Source organism: Marmota marmota, unplaced genomic scaffold (genome assembly GCF_001458135.2).
Source record: "Marmota marmota marmota unplaced genomic scaffold, marMar, whole genome shotgun sequence".
NCBI classification, from domain to species: Eukaryota; Metazoa; Chordata; class Mammalia; order Rodentia; family Sciuridae; genus Marmota; species Marmota marmota.
In genome coordinates this window covers 530,378-551,356 of record NW_025999900.1, presented here as the reverse complement: position 1 = coordinate 551,356, position 20,979 = coordinate 530,378, and the positions used below count along the sequence as shown (strand labels likewise).

At 32.7% G+C, this 20,979-nt stretch overlaps 1 protein-coding gene across 3 annotated transcripts in view; it reads right to left on the bottom strand.

Moving 5' to 3' along the window:
* Window positions 1-20,979, bottom strand: part of Mnat1 (MNAT1 component of CDK activating kinase) — a 226,978-nt gene that overhangs the window by 156,824 nt on the left and 49,175 nt on the right. For all 3 annotated transcript variants that reach the window (XM_048798457.1, XM_015489875.2, XM_048798458.1), the window contains exons 2-3: window positions 14,771-14,923; window positions 13,060-13,133 (exon numbers count right to left, since the gene is read on the bottom strand). In XM_048798457.1, the coding sequence (XP_048654414.1) occupies window positions 13,060-13,133; window positions 14,771-14,923 (227 nt within the window). The remainder of the gene's footprint in view (window positions 1-13,059; window positions 13,134-14,770; window positions 14,924-20,979) is intronic.

Sequence of the window (20,979 nt, the reverse complement as noted above, 5' to 3'; positions counted from 1 at the left end):
AAAAAAAAAAAAAAAAAGAGAGAGATACAAATGGCCAACAAATTATAAAACCATGTCCAACATCCCTAGCAATCAGGGAAATGCAAGTCAAAACTACACTCCAGTCAGAATGGCAATTATCAAGAACATATATAATAATAAAGCTGATGAGGATGTGGGAAGAAAGGTATACTCATACACTGTTGGTGGAACTGCAAATCAGTGCAAACACTTTGGAAAGCAGTATGGAGATTCTCAAAAGACTGCGAATAGAACCACCACATGGCTCAACTACCCCACTCCTTGATATTTACCAGCATACTCTAGTAATACAGCCACATCACTGTTTATAGCAGTGCAACTCACAATAGTCACATTATAGAACCAGCCAGGTGCACATCAACAGATAAAGGGATAAAGAAAATGAGGTATATATACACAAAGAAGTTTTATTCCACTATAAAGAATGAAATTATAGCATTTGCTGGTAAATGGATGGAACTGGAGAATATCATGCTAAATGAAATAAACCAGACTCAGAAAGTCAAGGGTCTAATATTTTCTCTCATATGTAGATGATAGAGCAAAATAAGGGTGAAGAAGGGAGAACAACACTACAAAAATGGGAGACCAGTGGAATGGACCAAATTATGCTGTGTCCATGTGTCAATGTACCACAGTGAATTCCACCTTTAGGTACCCCATAAAGTACTAACATATAAAACCAATAAACAGATGGGAGGGAAGGCCAGTGGAGCAGAGGGGAGGGGAGGAAGAGAGAAGGTACCAGAGACTAAAATGGAACAAATTATGATTCTGTCAAAATGAACCCCATTATTATGTATAGCTATAGTGCACTAATAAAAACATTTTTAAGTTGAAGTATTTCCTTAAGAGAAGCCACTGATGCATGTTTAGACATTGCTAAATTTTAAGTGAGTTAGAACTATCTTTTTATAATTTCAACTCCAAATAATCTAAATTATAAATCTCATACTCCCTCCTTAATTTACACACACACAGTCAAAAAGTTACTATAATGCTCTAAACCAAAACAAACAAACCTGCCTTAGCACACATATGAACTTATATGAAGGGTACCATCCCAATATCCCACCCCTGAAAGAATCCATATCATTAAGACTATCCAGTTTCAAAATTCAATTCATACCTCCCTCAGCTTCCCCTGTAATCTTTCTCTACCCATTATAAGTGTGTCTACCCATTCTCCAATTTAATCACCATTGCTTCCTGCTTCTAATCCTACCAACAAGATGGAAAATTCTGCTCAATCCCCTTTGTTTCTATAGACTCTTTCTCATCTCACTCTTTCCTTGAAAGTCATACTGGAAGATCAATATAGAGTCATCTGTTTTGTTGAGTATGGTCATAAACAGACTCAAAAAGACCAATTTAATCCATAAAAATATAATTGCCACCTCAAAAAGCCCACTTATTTCAGAATACCAATTTATCATAATCATTGTTAAAAATCCAGGTTCATTTAGGTATGTAAACAATGGTATACTTATTTTTAATACATAACAATTTTTAAACCAGGCAGGAATTGAGAGATAATGAGCAATAATACCCACTAACCACTTCCCCAACATTTTAAACATGAAGTAGAAAAGAAAACAGTAATGGAGATAAGCCATGGAATCTAGCTAGTATTCAATGTGGGGCATTCCCCATTAATCACACCCCAGGTCCTGACACAAAATGATCAAAGAAGGAAGCTCCAAGAACTACCCTCTGCAAGGTACCATGATCTATTAAATAATATAGTGATTCCACTGTCTGTCGATCACTCACAAAAACTTCCCTTTACATATAATAGGCCATTCTCTGAGCCACGGATCTCCAGATCTCCATCGTACTCAACATCTACCAGATCCAACCAATGTAGCTTCCCTCTCATTTGTTCATTTGAAGGACTTCCTTTTCAAAGTTTTGCTTAAAGAACACACTTTATACAGCAAATATCCATGGACCATATATGACAAGCACTTGACCTAATCACCTCATTTAATCCTCCTAACAACCTTATAAGATATGTTCTGATGTTATTTACACTTTACAAATAAAGTTTAAAGATATTTAAAAAACAAACAACTTTACAGCCAGTTAATGTGGGAACCAGGATTTTAGTGTAGTCAGATTCCAAAACCTAAATTTTTATTTATAACACTTCTCTAAATGAAAACCATGACTAGTCCAGTTCAGCATTCCTCTGCATCTGTATCTCCATATTTCTGTATCTGTACTCAAACCCTTCCCTCCATCCAAAGGGGACATTTTAGTATTAATCTCAATCTGAAACGACTATGAATATCCAGATTTCACTGACCTTTATATACCCAGCCTAGTCTCCAGCTATTTCTCAAATTCACTGTGCAGTTACTCTCTTTCCATACCCAAATTATTGGAATTAATAACAACACATTACCTAATTTCAGTCTGATGGCACATGTTCACATTCTACCTTGTATAATTGTTTTCAATGTATATTATCTTGTGTGACCTATTAGAGTGTTCCTAGAGGGCAGATTCTAGCCCTGACTTACATTTACTACCACTCCTTCAATTTCTACTATATTCCAATTGGAATGGCAAATATCTAATTCAAAATAATAAAAGCTGGTAGTATGTGGGACAACAGAAACTCTCATTAATTACTGGTGATAATGTAAAATGATATTGCCACTCTGATAGGTTTTATTTATTTTTTTAATATTCTTCTAGTTGTAGATGGACACGATGCCTTTAATTTATTTGTTTATTTTTATATGGTGCTGAGGATCAGACCCAGTGCCTCACAAGGGCTGGGCAAGCTCTATATCACTGAGCCACAACCCCAGCCCAGCAGGTTTTCTTTTTATAAACCTAAATAAATACAGATATCTCATACTAGATAAAGGTACCAAAAACATACATTGGAGAAAAGATTGCCTCTTCAACAGATTGGGAGAAACCTTTACCATGCACACATCAGACAGACCACTAATTTCCAAGATATATAAAAAACTCAAAAACAACACCTAAAAAAAACAACAAATAACCCAATCAATAATGGGCTAAGGAACTAAAACGACACTTCACAGAAGAGGATATACATTCCAATCAAAAACTATATGAAAAAATGTTCAACATCTCTAGCAACTAAAGAAACACAAAACTAAGATTTCATCTCATTCCAGTCAAAATTGCAATTATCAAGAATACAAACAACAGGGCTGGGGTTGTGGCTCAATGGTAAAGCACTTGCCTAGCATGTGTGGGGCATTGTGTTTGATTCTCAGCACTGCATATAAATAAATAAAATAAAATCCATTGACCACTAAAAAATATTTTTAAAAAAATACAAGCACAATAAATGTTGGCAAGGATGTGGGGTAAAGGGTACACACATACATTGCTAGTGGGGGTAAAAATTGATGCAACCACTCTGGAAAGCAGTATGAAGATTCCTTAGAAAACTTGGAACAAAACCACCATTTGACCCAGCTATCCCAGTCCTCAGTTTATACCCAAAGGACCTAAAATCAACATACTACAGTGACACAGCCACATCAATGTATATAGCAGCTCAATTCACAATAGCTAAACTATGGAACCAATCTCGATGCCTTTCAACAGGTAAATGGATAAAGAAAATGAGATGTATATACACAATGTAGTGTTACTCAGACTTAAAGATGAATAAAATTATGGCATTTACAAGTAAACAGATGAAGTTGAGGAATATCTTGCTAAGCAATATAAGCCAAACCCCAAAAACCAAAGACCAAATGTTTTCTCTGATCAGTGAATGCTAATCCATAATGGGGGTGGGTGGGGAGAGAATGAAGCAACTTTGGATTGGGCAGAGGGGAGAGGAGGGGTATAAGGGTAGAGAGGATAGTGGAAAGAGATGAACATTATATTACCCTATATACACGTATGATTGAAGGAACAGTGTAAGTCTACATCATGTACAGCCAAAGAAATGAGAAGTTATGTTCCTTTGTGTACAATGAGTTGAAATGCATTCTGCTGTCATGGATGACTAATTAGAATTTTTTAAATTTTAAAAACATTCTACCATATAACCTAGCAATGAAGCTTCTAGGTATTTATCCAAATGAGTAGAAAAATATGTCCACACAAAATCCTGCATAGACATGGTTATGAATATGTCCTTCAGTAGAGGAATGGATAAACTCTGGTACATCTCGACAATGTTCAGTGCAAAAAGAAATGAGTTAAAAAAAAACATGAAAGAAACTTAAATTCTTTTCATTGGTGAAAAGAGCCAATGGAAAAAAACTACATTCTTCAAGATTCAAACTATATGACAATCCAGGGAAGGCAAATATATGGAGACAGTTAAAATAAATAATTAATTGATTTATTTAAAAATTCAGTGGTTGCAAGGGAATAGCAAAGGAAGGGAAAAACAAGCAAAGACCAGAGGATTGTTCAGGCAAAGAAACTACCCTATATGACACTATAATGGTAGATAAAGGTCACTCACTATACATTTGTAAACCCATAAAATACACAACACCAAGAGTGAGCCCTAATGCAAATCATGGATTTTGTGTGATGATGATGTATTAAAGTAGGTTTGTCAATTTTAACAAATGTACCACACTGGTTGAAGACATTGATAGCAGAAGAAGCAGTATCTATGTGAGGATAGGGGCTATATGAAAACTCTGTACTTTCTGTTCAATTTTGAGGTGAATCTTAACTGTTTTAAAATATTTTTAAAAAATAAAACAATTTCCCATCTGGTAAGAACATAGGAAATACTTGAATTATTACAAAAGTAAAAATAAACTAGTGTTAACATGTATTATTAATTTTATAACTGTATATGTAATTAATAACATTTATAATTACAAATCTGAACATAGCAAAGTAAGAAGATTCAAAACTATAGAAAGAAATAATCTTGGTTTCTTATGGTATTAAGCTACTGAAAAGTGAACATAATCACACTGATATCCTATGACAGAACTCTACTAGAATGCTGAGTAGCTTAAACAAAAAACAAAAACATCATTTTTTGGTAGGCTAGATAATTTACTACTGATTTAAACTTTCCATTAAATAGATCTCAGAAATAAGTGAACATTGATACTAAGTGAAATGTATATGTTTAGATACAATTTATTTTATGCTTATTAAAAATATTGTGATTAATTCCAATAAAAGTAACATAGCCATTTTTTCACTTAGAAAGCAAAGGTAATAGCAATATCATAGAGGCCAATTATTTATACAGAACACAAACATCTTCCTTTAAAAAGTAAGAAAAGAACCACAAATGTGAATTACTATCTTAAAAACTTTTTATGTGAAGCAGAACTCACTCATACCACAAGGAATCAGGTTGATATAATAGCTTGAAGAAAAAGGAATAGAGGCTAATTTTCTATAGCAATCATTTGACCCTTTATCTGCTTAACGGTTTACCTCAGATGTTGACCTGTCTGTAGTCAAGTATTAAAAGCAAACAAAAAACCTATTGTATTTGCTGAAAGATTTAATGTTATTTAAGTACAATTTTAGAGTCTTTTTTTGACATCCAGAATTTATAATTAAAGGCCTTAGGGCTTTCTCACCCTTTTAAAAATAAGTATTGTCTTCACCAAAAGAATAACCTATTTATTATAAAACTAAGAACAAACCTTTGAGATAATCCCTGGGACCAAAAGGAACAAGAACTTTTATGTATAATTGTCATAACCACAGGGGAGGAAAAAACAGTCTATTGTTAGTACCATAAGAAAATTCATCTTCGTATGTGCCCCTTATACTGTAAATTTTTATACCATTATCCAAAATCGTAAGTTTTAAATTTTTATAATTATGATTTGAAAATATTCATAATAAAATTTATATAATGAAATTATTTCATTCCAATTAATGAATCCTCTAACGCTGACAAACCACCCCGCTAATTTTAATCTTCTCACACTAGACTTAAATATTTTCAATACCACCCTTCTACCTAAAAGATCAAGGTTAAATTTCTTCAATATCCTTTAAAAAATTGCTCCAACCAACTTTCTTTTCTCTCATCTCTGACTATTCAACAGCACCCCATGTTCTAGACTCAGACTACTAACGTCTCTTTTTAGCCTACCAAGTACTTTTATGCACTTGTGAGAAAAACCTGTTCTTAAAATTTGGTTCCATTATTTACCAGCAGGCTCTCTGTGCCTGTTCTCTATATGTAAAATTTGGTTTAAAAAATGCGTATCTTGGGGCTTGGGTTGTAGCTCAGCAATAGAGTGCTCACCTAGCACATGTGAGGCGCTGGGTTCAATCCTCGGCACCACATAAAAATAAATAAATAAATAAAGTTATTGTGTCCAACTAAAAAAAATATTTTAAAAAATGTGTATCTCTTAGAGTTGAAAAAATTATACAAGGTGTGTACAGTCAGTCTGGAACTCATAGGTACCCATTAAACTAACATTTTATAACTTAATTAATAGACAGTCAATACAGATGTCACAAATATCAACTAATCATCTTTAAAAGTATGAATAAAACAACATAGACAGCTACTCAACCAAGGTTTCTTTTTTTGTACTGGGGATTGAACCCAGGGACTCATGCTTTCCAGGCAAGCACTCTACCACTGATCTATACAACCCAAGCCCTCAACCAAGATTTTTAAAGGAAGTTTTATTTATATAACAATCAGAACAAAGCCACACTATTAAAATAAAACTTAAAAAATCTAAAAGACTAAACATGTTACCTCATCTTTCATTTCTGCATGCTTGCCATCCAAAAAACAAAACAATAAAAAATACTACATATTCTCCAGATTTTATTATCTTGATTAGTATCATGAAACTTTCAGTCAAAATATTTCATCTTGTCTACTCTTTTTAATTCACTTCCTACATTAAATCAGTCATTTGAATATTCTGTTTCAAAATATTACCTTTGTCTGTCACCCATCCCCCATTAATTTCTACTTATTTTTTTCATTATCATTATTTTTATCATTATCCAAATTACTGAAATGGCCCCTAAAAAATTTCATTGGTTTTGCTACTAGCCACAGACTAAAATCCCATTTTGTCTCATTTTGTCTCATTAGCCCATATGTATATAACATGTATAAAAAACTGAATACAGTATATAAGAGTTAATATAATTATGTAATATATAGTTATATAATACAAATATAATTTTAACACTTATTAATAAAATATACAAGCTCTAGATTACAAATTCCAACCTATTTTAATGCACCTGTGTCAATTTCATTAAATTATTTGCAGAACTAAAATCTTGGGACTTTAATGGGTTACCCTAACAGCCAAGTTTACAAACTTCTCCTTTTTTGTAATTTTTATTTTTAATTGGCAAGAACTGTATATGTCCTTGGGGTATAATAGCATGTGTAAATGTATGTATGTACATACATACACAAACTATACGTACATATATACACTATATATATATATATATAAATGGGGTATTATATCAAGTCAACTCACATATCTATCACCTCACATAGTTTTTTGTAATGAGAACATTTAAAATTATTTTGGCAATTCTGAAATATACAACACATTAACTGAAGTCACCATGCTGTGCAACAGGTCTCAAAAATTTATACTGCTTATCTAACTGAAATTTTGTCAACATCCACCTCCACCCCACCTGCTTACCACTAACTCATGGTAAAACACCATTCTACTGTCTACTTCTGTAACTTTATTTTAAATTCTACATATAAGTGAGATCGTGCTTTATTTTTCTTCCTGTGCCTGACTTATTTCACTTCACACAATATTCTCTTCTAAGTCTGAATAGTATTCCATAAGACATACATACCACACTTTAACCATATATAGAATAATGAACACTTAGGTTGATTCCATATCATATCTTGGCTATTCTGAATATAGCTGTTATGAACACAGGGATGCAGAGAGATCTCTTCAATATACCAATTTTAATTCTTTTGGATTGAATTCTTTTGAATGCCCCAAAGAAAAATTATACCACATAATAATTCTATGATTAATGTTTTGAGGAACGTTCATACTGTTCTCCATATGGTTGTACTAATGATATTTTTATTAACAGTGTACAAGGGTTCATTTATATTCACATCCTCCTTAATACTTATTATTCATCTTTTGGATACTACAGGTGTGGTGATATCTCATTGATCTGCATTTCCCTGGGTAGTGATGTTGAATATCATTTCATAAATCTGTTGATTGTCTGTATGTCCACTTTCAAGAAATGTCTATTTAAGACCTTAGCCCACTTTTTAATTATTTTCTTTCTTGCTGTTCAATTGTTCAAGTTCCTTGCATCTTGGAGATTATCTCCTTCTCAAGTTAACAAATATTTTCTGCTATTCTGGACTGTCTCTTTACTCTGTTGATTGCTTCCTTTGCTATACAGACGGTTTTTCATCTGATGAAACCCATGTGTCTATTTTTGCTTTGGTTATCTACAATCCTAACCTCTCCTTAACCCAGATCTAGATTGTTTTACAAGCTTCATTTTCAGTCATATCCCATGCTTTCTCTACTTGTAACAAACTCCTTGCTCATCCTCCACCATTTTATATGCCTTTCTGTCTCTGTGCCTTTTTCTTTTGCTACAAATGTTCTTCCATTGCCTTTCTACCTGACAAATTATTCACCTTTTTTTATTTACTTTTAATGTTCTTTTTATTTTCAAATGACACAATAACTATACATATTTATGGAGGACAGTGTGATATTTCAATACACGTATATAGTATGACTACTGTGTAATGATCAGATCTAGGAAACTGGCATATCCATCACGGTAAATATTTATCATTTCTTGTGTTGGGAACATTCAAAGTCATCTCTACTAGCTACACAATCGTTATTTACCACTGTTATCCTAATGTACTGTAGAACATTAGAAGTCATTCCTTCAATTCAACTGCACTCCTGTACCCCTTAACCATCCTCTCCAATTTCCTTTCCCCCACAGTCATTGCAGGTTTCTCTTAATTGTTTAAATCAAACTCAAATATTATCATGTCTCTGAATTTTACTAAATATACCTCTATTTACTAATGCTGGGTTAATTGCTTTCTTATCTTTATTCCCACAGCATTTTAAAAATACCTATAAGATTTGTCACATTAAATTATAGTTATTTGTTTACATAATTACCTTCCCATTTAAAGTCTGAACTTATTGAAGAAACATGTATTTCCAACAGTAAAGTAACTCATATGAAACAATAAATGTTTGCTAAAGTGAGCTGAGTTCAGAAAATAAAGTAAATCCATGAAGCTAGGTCCCAAAAAGCAGTACTTCAAATAATAGTGGAACCAGTCTTTAACCAACATCAGGATTTATAGTTGATTTCTTTGCATAGTCTACTAATCATACACACATTCATATTCATTCATTCTTTCCTTCCTTCTCTGTTCCTCTCCCTTCACCCCCATATCTATCTCTATACCTTTCTCTTTCTCTCCCCAAATAACTTAAAATGCATATTAACAATATTGTAAGTATAAAGTCATTCTCTAATTTAATGACAAACAGCAAAAGTCTAGCCATTAATTGGAGTTTGCCTTCTTTCTTATGTAAACAATAACTTTCCTCTACATTGCTGAGTTTCCATTTTTTTAAAAAGTGAACTGAGAACAAGAGAAGCTAAATCCCATAGTTCTGTGATTTTTTCCCAACTTTATATACACTTATTTAATTAACATAACTGCAAAAAATAAATGCAATTGGCACAAGGAAGTTTGGTTAACAATACAAATAACTCTTGATGTGTAACTAAACAGGTGAGAGAAATACAGAGATATACTTGAGGACAACTTCTAATGGGCAGCATTTACCATGTATTCATTATGCTCAGGGTATCGGTCAGTACATTTTATGGAAGGTCAGAGGAATGTCAGTTAATGAGATAATTAAGCAGAAGTTGGTTAAAAGAATTTCCAAATACTTTAAAATGAAGACAGTCCCTCATGAACTGTACATAATAGCATAATCATTTTCTAATTAAATGTTCTAAGCCATAGTTCCCCCTTCTGGTAAAGAAAGTATTACATATTGCATATCACAAACATTCTGACTTGCTCTTGCCTATTGATCCTAGTTCCCACTTCTAAACATGAACTCGTTTCACCCAAAGGCCCCAGGTTATCCATGCCTCCAAACTAATTCATCTCATAGCAAAAATGTATTTTTTTAAATCACGGCTCAAGAACCTATCCCTTATCTGTTCCTTCTATGTCCATCAGTTTATGACTGGAAGGTTAGAATTGTAAATATGCATTCAACTTGCCCTGCAACATCTATAATCTCATTTCCCCTTGTTACCTAACAGATTTTTGACGAATTATATTGCCTGTAGAATATATATGTAAACTGGGTTTCATCCTGATTGCTATCCAACTGCTTGTCCTATACTTATTATCTATATATAACCAGATTTATACATACTTGCCCAGTTCTTCCAGATTTCTGTTAGGCATATCTTCTCAGTCCATATCCTAACTTTGCTTTGTCACGCCCAAATCCACCATCTTCTCAACTAAAATTCATAGTAACTCACGCTTGCTAAGATTATATGCAAATGAGTATAATCAGAATGAAAAAGCAGTGACTCTACAGCACTAAAAGATACCTAAATCATATTCTATATATGCTTCTGTTCTGGCATAACAAATGAAATTAGACATTTTAGAAAAGTTTTGATAATGAGTGAAACAAAAAGACTTTCTGTATTTTCTCAGAAAGGATACTTTAAAGAATTAGAATATTCATTCTTTAGAAATTTATATTTTCTAAAAATTTACCATACATAAACCTTCTGAAGAATAACCAATTTTTAGTCTGGGGATGCAGCTCAGTGGTATAGCACTTGGGTTTAATATGCAGTACCACATAAAACAAAAAAAGAAAGAAAAGAATAACCAATTTTAGTATCATATTTTTAATAAAGATTGTAATTATATTTGACTATCAAGTTTTAGTGAATAATAAAAAAGCAACTGACTCTCATAATCTCATTCTAATTTTCATAGACTACAACCTTTGTGTTATTTCCTAACCTACACTTTAAAATAATTATGAATACTTTTTTTAAAAAACATTAATTTTTGAATCAATATAACTTCTAGACTTTTTTTTTATTAGTTGCTCAAGACAATACAATGATCTTGACATATCTTTCATTTGATTCAAATAGGGTATGAATTCTCATTTTTCCACATATACAGATTCTAGACTTTTTAACATCTCTAAAATTTCATTTAAGAAAACAGAAACAATCTTAGAGTAGTTCTGATTTGCATTTCTCTAACTGCTAGCGATGATGAACATTTTTTCATATATTTGTTGATTGATTGTATATCCTCTTCTGAGAAGTGTCTGTTCAGATCCTTGGCCCGTTTATTCAGTGGGTTATTTGTTTTTTTGGTGCTTAGTTTTTTGAGTTATTTATATACCTTAGAGATTAGTGCTCTATCTGATGTGTGAGGGGTAAAGCTTTGCTCCAAAATATAGGCTCTCTATTCACCTCACAGATTGTTTCTTTTGCTGGGAAGAAACTTTTTAGTTTGAGTCCATCCCATTTATTGATTCTTGCTTTCAATTCGTGTGCCAAAGGAGTCTTATTAAGGAAGTTGGGGCCTAATCCCACATGATGAAGATTAGGGCCTACTTTTTCTTCTATTAGATGCAGGGTCTCTGGTTTTATTCCTAGATCCTTGATCCATTTTGAGTTGAGTTTTGTGCATGTCCAGTCAGAATGGCAGCTATTATGAAGACAAACAACAATAAGTGTTGGCAAGTATGTGGGGGAAAAGGTACACTCATATACTGCTGGTGGAACTGCAAATTGGTGCAGCCAATATGGAAAGCAGTATGGAGATTTCTTGGAAAATTAAGAATGGAACCACCATTTGACTCAGCTATCCCTCTCCTGGGTCTATACCCAAAGGACTTAAAAACAGCATACTACAGGGACACAGCCACATCAATGTTTATAGCAACACAATTCACAATAGCTAAACTGTGGAACCAACCTAGATGCCCTTCAGTAGATGAATGGATTAAAAAAATGTGGCATATATACACGATGGAATATTACTCAGCAATAAAAGAGAATAAAATCATGGCATTTGCAGGTAAATGGATGGAGTTAGAGAAGATAATGCTAAGTGAAGTTAGTCAATCCCAAATAACCAAATGCTGAATGTTTTCTCTGATATAAGGAGGCTGATTCATAGTGGGGTAGGGGTAGAGAGGGGGAGCATGGGAGGAACAGACGAACTCTAAATACAGCAGAGGGGTTGGAGGGGAAGGGAGAGGGTTGGAATGTGATGGACATTATTATCCAAAGTACATGTATGAAGACACGAATTGATGTGAATATACTTTGTATACAACCAGAGATATAAAAAATTGTGCTCTATATGTGTAATAAGAATTGTAATGCATTCCATTGCCATATATAAATTTTTTAAAAAATTATAAAGACTGTAAAAAAAGAAAACAGAAACAAGAGTTTTGTTTTTGTTTTGTTTTGCAAAAGTATCCTTTTGACTAATCAAATCAGCAAGAAAAGACACTAAGATTACTCAAACCTCTGATTCCAGAACACTGTATATCAGAAAGCTACTTCAACAGTCCACAGCTTTGAAGTATTTTCAAACTACTGTGTCAACAGAAGCATAAATAATGATAAGCAACATATGACTTTAGTTATCATGGATAATTACTAAAAATCCTACCAAAAAAAATCATAACATTATTTCCTTTTGCTTAAACTATTATTAACATACAAAGAATACATATAGACATTGTCTTCCTTCCCAGCTAGAATATTACTCTCTACTAATAATTTTTTAAGATAAATTACTAAAGAATATCCTTTATTTAAGTATGCCTTCAATTTGACAAATATAATTTAAGTGGACAAGAGATTCAATTAGGTAAAATTAGTTATCACAAAACCTGTTAAAAGACTTTTAGGTAAGACATTCTCCTAAGCATCTAAATGATAAAAGCACAAGGTCTCAGGTCTCAAATTAAAACATACCAATTTCCTCCACTTCTTCTAGGAAATCATTATATTCTCTTAGACTAGGAAAATCTTCTTCTCTTTTATTGTATCTTAAAGACAAGAAAACATCAACATGTTACATATATTTGCATTCAATATTTTAGAACTAGTTTGCTTGTTCTTAACCTCATTCATATATGACATATAGAAAATGACTGTGTACTGTGTAAAACACTGTTTTCTGGACACTAGGTTTTTAACTAGACCAAGAATGCTATTCTCCTTCCTGCACTCTTGCTGGAAATCAAACCCAGAGTCTCACATATGATAGGCAAGTACTCACCCTCTGAGCCATACACTCAGCTCAAGAAATTTGTTCTTAAAATTCTTATGACTATAGAGAAGAAGCAGAATCAGGAGAGAGAGGTATAATATGTAAAATCCTCATAAGACTTCAGGGAAAGAAAAATTAATAGTTAATAGGTTTGGGAAATGAACTTAAACAAGGTGTATCACTGGAAATCATGAAATAATTTACTTGTTACAAATAGATTCACTAGTTTCCAGAAAACGAAAACTTAATTCAGGGACTCCTATTTTTTTCTTGACAGTTAAGAATGCTATATCAGCCAAACACAGTGACCACTTGTAATCCCAGCTCAGATTAGATGCTGGAGGCCAGCCACAGCAACTCAGCCAGGCCCTAAGCAACTTAGTGAGATACTGTCTCAAAATTAAAATAAAAGGGGCTATGGATGTAGCTCGGTGTCCTTGGGTTCCATCCCAATACAAAACAAAATGCTAAATCAGAAAAGCCTACAACTATTTTAACATATATAAAGAATTATAAAACTATAAGGAATTAACAATAAAAGATCAGAATCTAAGAGACTACCTCCTAGAAGCAATGTAAGTAATAAAGCAACAGCTAGGGAAACTTGGTTAGAGGCCTACATAGATGTGACTTAAATACTGGTGACCTGGGTTGAAAAGTATACCACCAAAATAAGAATTTAAACACTGGGCTGAGCTAAGTGATGTACACGCCTAGCATGCCCAAGGCTCTAACACACATTTAAAAAAACAAAACAAAAAAAAACTTTAAAACAATTATTTTAACTTCAAAATCAATCAAGTCCCCTTTATAAAAAGGCAGATAAAATAAAATTCAAATACCATAAAATACAAATATTATAACCAATATTATAGAACAAACACACATATATAACAAAATAAATCATAGCTAACATAGGTGTTTCTCTAATAGATTTCAAACCTCAATTTAAATGTTACCTCCTCAGTTCTTACTTATCACTGATAGCTATCAGTACTCAATCACTACTTTATAGTATTTTTCTCAATTTATAATTACATAATTATTCTGCCTATTTTATTTTCTATCTCTTGGTTATACTATGCAACTACATGGTAAACCTCATGAGGACATGGTTCATGGCTAGATATTCATCATTTTGTACCTATTGCCTAACACACAAAACACACTGCATACAGTAGGTATTCTACAGTTATTAATTAAGGAATAAATGGCAAATGGATAAACTGTGAAGCTTTCAGTCAAGAGGCTCTTTAACAAAGGTTAGAATAATAACATTACTCAGTTCTCTAAAAATATAATAAATTTTTGTAAAGCAAGTACATAGATGAATTTATAGTTATTCATTTGCCAATCTTTAACAACTGCTAAAGTCTTCTTTGTTGGCTTAATCATTTTAACAATAATACTTACATCTTTAGCACTTTTTTTCTGATCTCAACTTCCTTGTCAACAGTGGGATCTTCAAAGAGCTGTACCCTGAAGTTGCTCTTCCGAAGTGGAGTGCCACACTCAGGACAGTTTCCAGCTCCTCTCACAAACAGTAAATCCACACAGCTTTCACACCTGTAAGGAAAGAAATAAAATGACATTTAAGACAATGTTCAAATCGGCAACAAGTTTGAATCATTTGCCTTTTAGAGGAATTAGGGAAACATGAAAACTCTTCATTGCTACTTAATGTTATCAAAAAAAAAAAAAAAAAAACTTTTGGAAAATGACCATTTTCATTTGGAGCTTACTTTTCAGATACAGATATCCCAAGAGATACCAGTTGAGTTTTACAAATTAGAGAAATTTATAAATTAAAATAAGTTGAATAAAACGCTAAGAAGATTCAGAACAGCAATGTCAAGGAGAAGTCAATGAGCAAAGTAAAAGACTTTATGGTCACTTCTATCCCCAATTCAATAAAGGTTGAGCATCCCAATTCAAATATCTGAAATCTGAAACACGCAAAATCCATAACTTTTTGAGCACCAACATGATGCAAGAAGTGCAAAATTTCATATTGTAAAATTTTGTTTCATGCACAAAATTATTAAAAATCATGAATGATATTGCCTTCAGGCTATGTGTGTAAGATATATATGAAGTACCGATTTTGTGTTTAGACTTGTTTCTCATCCCTAAAGTGACTTGTGATCAAATATTCCAGAATCAAAAAAAAAAAAACCATTCAAAATCCAAAACACTTTTGATTGGTTCCAAGCATGTCAGATAAGGGATACTCAACCTTATTCACTCTAGACCTGGGCAAGAGAAGCCTCTACCAGGAGATGCTCCGTATACAACAAGCACTTATTTTTCCCATTTGCAGCCCTGTAATGAAATTTTATAAAAGTTCTGTTTACAAGAGAGAGGTGCAAACTCAATGAGGCCCCACAGGCCAGAGACAAAAGAACTTAGAGTCCCCTAGTATGTGTAGAAAGGAGAAAATCATCAGAGCTTCTGCCATGAGAAATCCTAGAAAGAGCATGTGTTTATAAAACTTTACTCAAAGTTGGACACCCTAAATCAACCAAAATTAATGCCTAGACAAATGATATTTCCAAGATACCGGCATCCCCTCTACCTTTTCTTCTTTATTCTTGGGAAATACAGTTTTTGAGCTGGAAAAGTCAGGAACTAGAAGTGAACCACTCTATAACCAAATTTCTGAAGAACTGGTAGGATCAGTCCAAATATTATTTTAGATGGGTCCAGGCATCACTGGATTACCCCTGCCCTAATCCAACAGATCCATGCTACCACTTAGGAGAGAAGGTTGGACACCAAGAGACAGCAGCTACTTTAGCCTTGAGTCTTGAGGGTATAGGCTAGCAGGAACTTGGGCTGGGTCAAGATGTAGCTTAAATTATAACTTTTAAGTATTCATATATCTTGATAAGTATTCAAACACTGCATCCTCCAACTATAATCTTACCCAGTTACATGTGTGTTAGGACTCTTTTTATTTTTCATAAATAAAAATATATATATGATACACACACATACATACACACACACACATATTTAGTTGTATATGGACACAATACCTTTATTTTGTTTATTTTTATGTGGTGCTGAGGATCAAACCCAGTGCTTCACATGTGCAAGGCAAGTGCTCTACTGCTGAGCCCCAACCCCTGCCCTTTTTTTAAAAGCAATATTTGAAATTATTTGTGTTTTCTGTCTCCCCCACTAGGATATATTTCATGAAGGTATAACTTTTATCCTTAGTGCCTCATAGTAAGTATTAAATAAACTTTACTGAATAAAGAAATGAATATGTGACAGAGGAATAAAAAAGGTTCTAATTAATAAGGGAAAAGGTGATTTCTTCTAAGTATGTATTTAACTTAACGGATAAGAGAAATAAGTGAAAAGGGAAAGTAAGAATTTTTAAGGATATTAGCAAACTACCAACATTAACCTCAGCATATCTATATCTTAATAGTGTCATCTAAAAATAGGAGAAAATAATTTCAGAGATCATAGCTTTCATTACCAAGATAAAAACAAAATCAGAAACAGAAAAGCCACCCTAAATTTAGAACACATAGGAGTCAACACTTCATTATTCCCTGTAGTTTGAAGAAATTAAACCCAAATTCAGAAGTTGAAAACAGGCATGTTTTATAACTATATTAATTAAAGATCTTTATAAGCAGGGAGCCATATGAAATATTCAAAAGTAACTGAACCACAAAAAAAGTTTCATACTTCAAGGTTTGGGAGTCTAGATGTAGTTAATAGTTCATTTATTTAGAATATATGTAGAATAATTTAATACTTCTAAAAGTAATATTGTATATTAAACATAATATATTACTTGCTTCCAAAATTAGGTATACATTTCCACTTTTTAAAAATCTGTCATAAACCAAGCATAGTGATACTCCCAGCTGTTTCTGAAGCTGATGCGGGAGAATGGCCAAGTTTGAGGCCAGCCTGGGCAACTTAACAAGACCCTCAAACTAAAAAATAAAATGGGCTGGGGGTGTAAGAGCTCAGTGGTAGAGTACTTGTCTAGCATGTGTAAAGCTGTGAGTTTATTCCCTACCTCAATAAAAATAAAAATAAAAATCTATTTTGCCTGGCTTTGTGGTGCAGGCTGTAATCCCAGCAGCTCAGGAGGCTGAGGCAGGATGATGGTGTGAGTTCAAAAACAGTCTCAGAAATTTAACAAGGTCTGAAGCAACTTATGAGACCTGGTCTCAGAATAAAATATTAAAAGGGCTGGGGATATGGTTCAGTGGTTAAGTGACTCTGGGTTCAATCCCTAGTACCTAAAGAAAAAAATAAGAATCTGCCTTAAGTCAATGTAATGTAAACAAAATTGTGGGTTGGATGGTTCAGTTGTTAAAAGTGTGTCTTATCAATGGATTCAATTCCCATCACTCCAAAAAGAAAAAAAAATCAGAAAGGGAAATATGTTGTATAGGAAAATAAACTAAAAAATCTTTAGGAACTAAAGGTGTACCTCAACGGTAGAGTGGGTGCTTAGCAGATGGGTTCAAATTCAGGGCCTCCGGCAAATTGAGTACAAGTTCTATCACTGAGCCCTAGTTCCTCCCTTTCTGATTTTAACTGGATATTTTCTGATTTTAACTGAATATTTAAAAGGTTATTTTTAAAGTTCAAACAATATAAAATTATACTGAGAAAAAAAGTTCTAATTTATTTTGTTCTATATCTCACTTCTAACAGAAAACAAACTACTGCTAATTTTAGTGTTTATGTTGCCACATTTTTTTCTACATATTTATAAGTTATACACATGAAAACTAGCCATATGAAAAAAGTAAGAAGTTGATAGTTGCTAGTTCATTTTATCTGAAATAGTTTTCCTTCCTCCCAGAGTACTAGGAATTTGTCAAACTAAATCTTGTGTTTTACAGAACACATAAACATTTGCAAAAAAAAAAAAAGTGTAAATCATCAGTCATTATCCATTCCAAGAACATTTTTATGGGTTTATTTGTTTTTAAAAGCCAGAATGATTATCTTCCCTTTTTCTGACTTATTTTATCAAAATATTTAATTGCTTATATTCCCTTAAGACATTTAATCATTTTGTTTGCCATAATTTGGAAAAACAACTACATTCTTTGCAGAATTTAAACAGTTATTAAGATAGATTGACTTAGAAAAAGACAAATAATTTGTTACAAATACTATACTTAAGGCTTTCAGTGAAGTAACATATACAAAACTAATATACTTGGCTTTGTGGGGAATGTAAAGTGAATAACACTAACTTCATGCATAAAGGCCTCATATATTGTAGTGGAAATAGAAAAGAAAATGACCCTATAATCTCTTAGGCAACAGGCAATGGCTCAACAAAATTATATCTACTGTACTCTCCTGGCCAGTGAATGTTAATACATCATACTCAAATGCTCTAAGCCAAGGAAAGTTTTTTAACTATGTAGACTCTACTGTTTCATACCCACACTTTCTGCCACAGAGGAATAGCTAAAAAGGGCATGTGGGGTCACAATGCTGGATGCTAAGTTGCACATTTGATAAAGGCTCAATGCCCCATCAAGGAAGGAAAGTAAAAATTCAAGAAACTACAAGAAACAAAGAAAACTAACAATTGTATGAATGGTAAAGGAACATTCTATGGCTACCAGGGGCATTCTGGACTTTGGAGACTTGACAGAGAACAACCTGCTACTAAATCAAACAGGAATGCATCTCTATAGGGACTATTACTATGATTCTACCTCAGAAAAAGAAAGGCAAATTGAATTAATACTGATTTCCAGAAAAATAAGGCATGTCTTTGGGTCAAAGGAATTAAATATATATTTGCATAAGTAGGTCAAAGAACAATGTCTACAATGATCTGAAAAGGCTATTAAAATGTTTCTCCATTTTCCAACTACATACTATACATTTCAACCAAAACAACATGTAACAGAATCACCACAATAGCAGTTATGAGAATCCAGCTGTCTTCTCTTAAGCCAAATATTAAAAGAGATTTGCAAAAATGTAAAACATGCTACTCATCTCATAATTTTTTTGTTTTGAAAATAGTCTCACAAAAATATTTTAAATTTTCATTATAGCTATTATTCTAGTCCTTCCCATTTCTTAATTCACTTTTCTATTTCTCTTGATTAGAGATGTTAACATGTGACAATTTTATAATTTTTAATAAGTATCTTCAAATTTTCTCAATTTCAACTTCCAATATCACAAAGATTAACAGATTAAAAAAAAATCAAAGTTCTCTAAAAGCTCCTAGGGAGCCTCAATTTTTTTAAGATTATAAACACACTAAAGGGGCTATTGATGTACATTGTTTGCGTACCATGTATAAGGCTCTGGGTTCAAACTCCAACATCACAAAAAAAAGTAAAAAGTTAAAAAAAAAAAAAAAAAACTGAGACCAAAATATTGGAGAACCACCACATTTTGGGATTACATTAAAGAATGCAATCATAATTTAAGAGATCTCCAAACTATCCACACCATCAAGATTCTCTTATTTATTAGTATGAAATAACATTTTAAATTTTTTGCACAATATTATTCTACTTCTCTTTGTATGCTTTATTTTGCTATCCTACCTATTTCTATTGACAGAAATATTAGAGGTCTGTTCAAAGTATCACTTTTAAGAAATTTGGATTTCAAAGTTCTGCTATTTTTTGTTTATAAGTCATTTCCTTTATCCAATTTTCTTAGTTATATTTTGTTTTTACTTCTCAGTTTAATACTTTTTGCAAGGAATGGGGAAGCAGAGCTAGAACTGAACCCAGGGCCTCATGAATGCTAGTCAAGCATTGTACCACTACATCCCCAGCCCCAGTTTAACACTCTTTAATTATTTTGTTCTTCATAACCACAATGAAGTTTGTACTTTTCTATTACTTAAAGAATTCATAAAAAATATAATTCATTTTTTAAAAAACTATTTTTTCTGGGTCAATAGCTATCAAGCATCCAAACAGATAACTGTTTAAATAGAATAAAATATAAAAACTAGTCAAGCTACTATTTCAGTCAATTAGTTCCTCAAATATATAATCTAAACAGCTACCTGGCTAGTTGGGTACCCTCAGTACTGTGCCAGGTACTTTGTCAAATGCATAGTCATATATTAGTTGGGACCTCAAATGTTGAATGAGTACAAGAATATACATTCTAGTAAACCAACAGTCAATAATAGCAAAACAATAGACTGAAATTGTAGAAATGTGCCATTACAAAAAAAAATTTATGAACTACAATGGTAGACTGTGAGAGCACACTATCATTCTCCCTGCCTCAACAAAAACATCCACCCAGAGAATAAAAGATCCACCCAGAGAAAGTAGGGCTGTTAAGGCAAAAACTGCATTTATTTTGTGACAAGCAATGCTTAACCTGAAATAGTCCTAAAAATTTAATGTTCTCATTTTTGTTTCTAGAAAGAAAATTATATTAATGTTTGGTCCACATTTACTATAACATTTTCAATTAATCCTCTTAAAAGCCCAGCAGACACTAAGAAAAAAAATCAATTTAAGATAACAGAAATCTGTCTCCAGATTGTTTCAAAATAAGTCATTTCAAATTTGTAAAATTTTAAATTTTGCTGAATGACAGGGACAATTTTTTTTTGGGGGGGGGGGGGGGGG